Source organism: Oncorhynchus mykiss, chromosome 9, assembly GCF_013265735.2.
Source record: "Oncorhynchus mykiss isolate Arlee chromosome 9, USDA_OmykA_1.1, whole genome shotgun sequence".
Lineage (NCBI taxonomy): Eukaryota > Metazoa > Chordata > Actinopteri > Salmoniformes > Salmonidae > Oncorhynchus > Oncorhynchus mykiss.
The window spans coordinates 23,789,535-23,795,535 of record NC_048573.1 but is presented as its reverse complement, the minus strand read 5'-3'; the positions used below and the strand labels follow the sequence as shown (position 1 = coordinate 23,795,535).

At 41.7% G+C, this 6,001-nt stretch overlaps 1 protein-coding gene across 1 annotated transcript; it reads right to left on the bottom strand.

The window, feature by feature from the left end:
- Positions 1-212: 212 nt before the first annotated feature.
- On the bottom strand, positions 213-3,544 carry LOC110531762 (zinc finger protein 135). Its single transcript, XM_021615161.2, has 2 exons — positions 2,961-3,544; positions 213-1,224 (listed from the first exon to the last, which is right to left on the bottom strand). Exons 1-2 carry the CDS (start codon positions 3,274-3,276, stop codon positions 704-706), a joined length of 837 nt encoding a protein of 278 aa, XP_021470836.1. The 5' UTR covers positions 3,277-3,544; the 3' UTR covers positions 213-703.
- Between the last annotated feature and the right edge of the window lie 2,457 nt (positions 3,545-6,001).

Here is a 6,001-nt window from a genome sequence, read left to right as displayed (position 1 = left end):
GCACCGATATGTAACCCTTTCTCCTATGCCGAGTCTCCTCCTTATTTTATTAAGTTACACATCTGAACAGCCAATGCATCTCGGTTGCTAGACAGAACCTTAGTGAGATCTGTTCTTCCTCACTTCATCTGACCTGACCTCTGCCCCAAAGTGCTCACTCCTCCCCAACTCACAGCTGTCATGGTGACTGGTACCAGACTGTGTCTCTTCTCCTCCCAGTGGATCCCTCCCATAGGATCCCTGATGGCTAACAATTACATATCCTGACATAATGTAAACGTTATACATTATCCTCTCTCCCTCAGTGACATTAATAAGTATATTTCATATTCTCAGAACCCAGCAATATATAACTTAATAGACAAGTGTACTGTCCAGGGGATGTACTTGTACATCAAGCTGCCTCAAGCTACAAAAATAGGAGATTAATTCTGGCTCAGACAAGCCAAGGCTCGTGAAAGGCTACTTACTTAGTGACTTATATAATAATTTACATTTGCAAAATCCAAATAATATAATGAACAACATTGGATGGTTTATACTTACTTGTATCCAATGAAATTAAATGACATTATCAAAATGAAATACACATTAAAATATTTAATCTGATTTTATACAGTTATGTCTCGAGGCCTATTTTTGAGTAAAACTTAATTGACACAATTTGATTTCATGTGGCATGAACAAAAACACAAATTCCCAGTCAAAAACATAAGTCAGAACACAGCCTCTCTATTCTCTCATGCGATTCCAGGTCCTCTAACTGGGAAAATGTCTTTCCGCAATGAGAGCAGTGGTATGTCTTCTCCTCCTGTGTATGTATTCTTTCATGCTTATTCAGATGCCTTAAGCGGTTAAATACCTTTCCACACATGGAGCAGTGGTAGGTCTTATCACCTCCCGTGTGTGTCCTGTCATGCTTATTGAGGGCCCCTAACTGGGTAAAACTCTGACCACAAAGGGAGCATTGGTAGGGCTTTTCTCGTGTGTGTGTCTTCTCATGCTTTTTCAGACTACCTAACCACCTAAAACTCTTTTCACACTGGGAGCAGTGGTAGGGCTTTTCTCCTGTGTGTATTCTCTCATGCGTTTTCAAGCTCCCTAACTGGGTAAAACTCTTTCCACACTGGGAGCAGTGGTGTCGTCCTGCTGGTTTGGACGTCTTTGGGTCTGGTTCACCTGAAGGACTCTTCTCGCTGTCAGAGGGAGAGTCTCGTCTCTCTCCTGCCAAAGACAGAGTATTCAGTTAAACAGAGAAATTAATGAAACCCCCACATCATAAAAGTGTCTTCCTATGAGTTTTCTTCCGGACAAGATCCCTCAAAAACCTGAGGCCAGTCTTCACAACATTTCATAACTAAAAATAAACTTGGGGAGATTTCAAAAACAAATAATGAAGTGTTCCAAATCTAATCTTGCTCTAATGGATGACAATCCGTCAGTCAATGTTATTGTTTGCATTTGGTCGACTGTTAACAACGTTTTGTTGGTGGCCCACTATCTCTCTCCTAACTTTGTCCCACACAATCAGCTGGCAAGTTTAATAGAATAGAAATTACAATATTTTCAAAATGATCGTTTGTGTTCAGCCAAGCCTTTCCCTCGAAATGGCTATCCATGTTTTGACCTAAGACTTACAACCTCACAGACTTCTGCTAATATGTTCAGTCTCCCCAAAAAAGCTTGTCCATTTCATGTAACATTCATAACACTAAATTGGGAATCCATGTAACATCCATAAGGGGGAATCTATCTTTGAATTAGATAGGAAGGGGTGGGGGTAGCATCAAAAAGTGGATTTAATACTTTCTTGGTCACTACTTGGCGATGCAAACGATGATAAACTGTCTACCGATTATGGACACCATCCAACGCAGGACACTTACTGCCAAAACAGGTTGCGTACAGCAACGGATTTGGGTGATATCTCACAAGCTGTCGCTATGGAATGACCTAGGACGGGACGCTATTGTTAAAGTGACAATACTTACTGTTAGCTGTATACATAATGGCGAGCTACGAAGGGCTACCCCTAAGGGTGAGATATTTAAGTTGTAATTTCGCACAAAACAATCCATTGGTAACATTTGTTGGTTGCCAACTTTAATGGTATACACATTTTACAGTGTGGCTTTCTTTCCGACATTAAACTGCATAATCAAAAAGGCCCCTTTAAAACCATGCATTGATTCAACAACAGTGTGACCTAGCCTCTTTTAGAATCCAAGAGTGGAAGACTTGTATTGGCTCCTGTCATTAATACTCAGCATTTCTGAACCATCCCATTACATATCAGAATGTTGAATAAACTTTTTTTTAATTACATTTACCTGTTGTCCACTGATTTTGACCTTATGTCGGATGTAATCTTAGACAAAATATAGACAGGGACGTGTTAACCCGAGTTTCAGTACGCTGGTCTGAATTTCGATTGTATTTCCGGTTTTGTATTTGTTAATACTGATGCAATTCGCACACAACAAACACTTGCACAATATGTAAATAATGGTGGAGCTTAACCACAGACACAGACCTAACTTTGTCCCACACAATCAGCTGGCAAGTTTCACAGGTATTTCCAGCTGATTGTGAGGGAACTTGCATTGGTCAACAACATTCAAGGTTCAATTCAGCTATTGTTTACATATTGTGCATCACATGCAATGCATCAACGGATTGAAAATACACGTGACAGAACCTACCGACACCGCAAAAAGTCAGATAAATAAAACTTTCCTGTGGATATTTTACCTCCACTTCCCACCGTCAAATGCACCAACAGCACAGACAACGGTAAAGTGTTAACACAGATAGAACAATTAACACATATTTGGTGTTAATGTCATTATATTCAACATTCTGGCGTGTAGATATTTCAAACTCAAACTGAATATACATGGTAACAGTCTGACGTGAAGACAATTTGTGCCCCTCTTGTTAATTAAGATAACGTTACTCACCGTTGTTAATCTGATCTCCAGTCTCTTCTTCTTTCACCGTTACAATTATCTCCTCCTTCACTCCAAAAACGGCACCCTTCACTTTTTCTTCCCCCTCTTCTTTCACAGTGACGACGTCCTCCTCTTTCACTCTAAACTCTTCCTTCACTGGAGCTCCTTCACCTTTAATTGCAACAGCCTCACCCTCTACCTCTTTTTTTACTGTGACAGCCTCATCCTCCTCCTCCTCTTTTACGACAATGTTCAGCCAAAGACCCTCTTTCTCCGTCCAGCACACCCCCTCTTCTTTATCAGGGCAGGAGCTTAATGAGCTCATGGTTGGATGTTAGCTAGCTAGTTAGCACATTATTATCATCGACTAGCCTAGTGCTAGGCTGTTTTAGCTATCCAGCTAGCTAACTACTAGCAACGTAAATATGAAATGTAAATGGTAAACTAGCTTGACGACCAAAGTCTGTTCAAAACACAGTGGCGAATATACACCGAAGTCTAAAGAGCTTGAATCTTTCGGCTATGTTGACTAGCAAGCTACGGTGGTGGCTCACTAACTGTTGTTGAAGAACCTCTTCTTCGATGAGGTTTAACGGCGGTTGATTTCTAATATATGTTGCATTACCACCACCTACTGGAGTACAACTCCCTTATACATTGCTTGTGCCATCTAACACTACACTCACAAAAAATAATAACACCCTTCTCCACTATTTCAATATATTTAGTCCTACCTCATGCCAACAACCTGAAAGGACCACTTAACACACCCTGTAACTCTTCTGATGTCAAGTCTCGTACACCCACATACCTCAATGCAGCTGCCACCACAACCTCAATTTTCTATGACTCATGTTCCATCCCTGCAGTACAGTTGATAACCATTGCTATAAATGCAAGAAATCCAATCTTACTGAAACATATATCACTTATTGGCCTATCCCTCTGCACTGGTACAGATCTACTAGTCACACCACTCCCCTCAGTATCCCTCCCCCTTGACCCATCTTCCTCTACTTTCTTCACTGCCTCAGGTCATGACCATTTCTGCACTATTCTAACCCTCTTCCTTTCTCAAGGGACGCCATTTAACCGGCTGTCACAATCTCCTAACAATCAGAACGAACCCCTCGGGATGTAGCGCTCAACAGTGTATCCCACTTATAAAGCAGCTGCTTCGTCTTGATGTTCTTCTTTATCAGAAGCTACCGCCACGTTTTTCAATTTCAAACAAGTGCACTCTTCCAACCACCATCCCTGTACAAACATCTAACTCGATCCCCCCTCCCCGCCATCAAGGGTGTCTTAAAGGCAGTTGGGATATGTAAAAGAGAAATTCTAATACATTGAGACAAACAAAGAGAAGCATATGTTGATTGATTAAATCAAATCATCAAATCACATTTTATTAGTCACATGCGCCGAATACAACAGGTTACCGTGAAATACTTAGTTACAAGCCCCCTATCCAACAATGCAGTTTAAAAAATATGAATAAGAATCAGAAATAAAAGTAACAAGTAGTTAAAGAGCAGCAGTAAAATAACAATAGCAAGACTATATACAGGGGGTACCGGTACAGAGTCAATGTGCGGGGGCACAGGTTAGTCAATGTAATTGAGGTAATATGTACATGTAGGTAGAGTTATTAAAGTGACTATGCATAGATTTTTTTTATTTTTTATTTTTATTTCACCTTTATTTAACCAGGTAGGCTAGTTGAGAACAAGTTCTCATTTGCAACTGCGACCTGGCCAAGATAAGGCATAGCAGTGTGAACAGACAACACAGAGTTACACATGGAGTAAACAATTAACAAGTCAATAACACAGTAGAAAAAAGGGGAGTCTATATATACATTGTGTGCAAAAGGCATGAGAAGGTAGGCAAATAATTACAATTATGCAGATTAACACTGGAGTGATAAATGATCAGATGGTTATGTAAAGGTAGAGATAGAGATATTGGTGTGCAAAAGAGCAGAAAAATAAATAAATAAAAACAGTATGGGGATGAGGTAGGTGAAAATGGGTGGGCTATTTACCAATAGACTATGTACAGCTGCAGCGATCGGTTAGCTGCTCAGATAGCAGATGTTTGAAGTTGGTGAGGGAGATAAAAGTCTCCAACTTCAGCGATTTTTGCAATTCGTTCCAATCACAGGCAGCAGAGAACTGGAACGAAAGGCGGCCAAATGAGGTGTTGGCTTTAGGGATGATCAGTGAGATACACCTGCTGGAGCGCGTGCTACGGATGGGTGTTGCCATCGTAACCAGTGAACTGAGATAAGGCGGAGCTTTACCTAGCATGAACTTGTAGATGACCTGGAGCCAGTGGGTCTGGCGACGAATATGTAGCGAGGGCCAGCTAGATAATAACAGAGTAGCAGCGGTGTAAAAGGGGGGGGGGGGCAATGCAAATGTTTTGGGTAGCCATTTGATTAGATGTTCAGGAGTCTTATGGCTTGGGTAGATGCTGTTGAGAACTGGGGTCTTTGACAATTCTTTGGGCCTTCCTCTGACACCACCTGGTACAGAGGTCATGGATGGCAGGAAGCTTGGGTTAGGGATGTACTGGGCTGTACGCTCTACCCTCTGTAGTGCCTTGTGGTCGGAGGCCGAGCAGTTGCCTTATCAGGCAGTGATGCAACCAGTCAGGATGCTCTCGATGGTGCAGGTGTAGGACCTTTTGAGGATCTGAGTACCCATGACAAATCTCTAAGTCCTTAGCTTATTGATGAGCTTTGAGGGCACTATGGTGTTGAACGCTGAGCTGTAGTCAATGAACAGCATTCTGACATAAGTGTTCCTTTTGTCCAGGTGTGAAAGGGCAGTGCAATAGAAATTGCATCATTTGTGGATCTGTTGGTGCGGTATGCAAATTGGAGTGGGTCTAGGGTTTCTGGGATAATGGTGTTGATGTGAGCCATGATCAGCTTTTCAAAGCACTTCATGGCTACAGACGTGAGTGCTATGTGTCGGGAGTCATTTGGGCAGGTTACCTTATTACTCATGGGCACAGGGACTTTGGTGGTCTGCTTAAAACATGTT

Coding starts and splice junctions, on each gene's coding strand:
- LOC110531762 (XM_021615161.2), bottom strand. CDS start 3,276: ATGAGCTCATTAAGCTCCTGCCCTGATAAAGAAGAGGGGGTGTGCTGG. Junction 1,225..2,960: donor TGGAGATCAGATTAACAACG/GTGAGTAACGTT, acceptor TGTCTTTGGCAG/GAGAGAGACGAGACTCTCCC.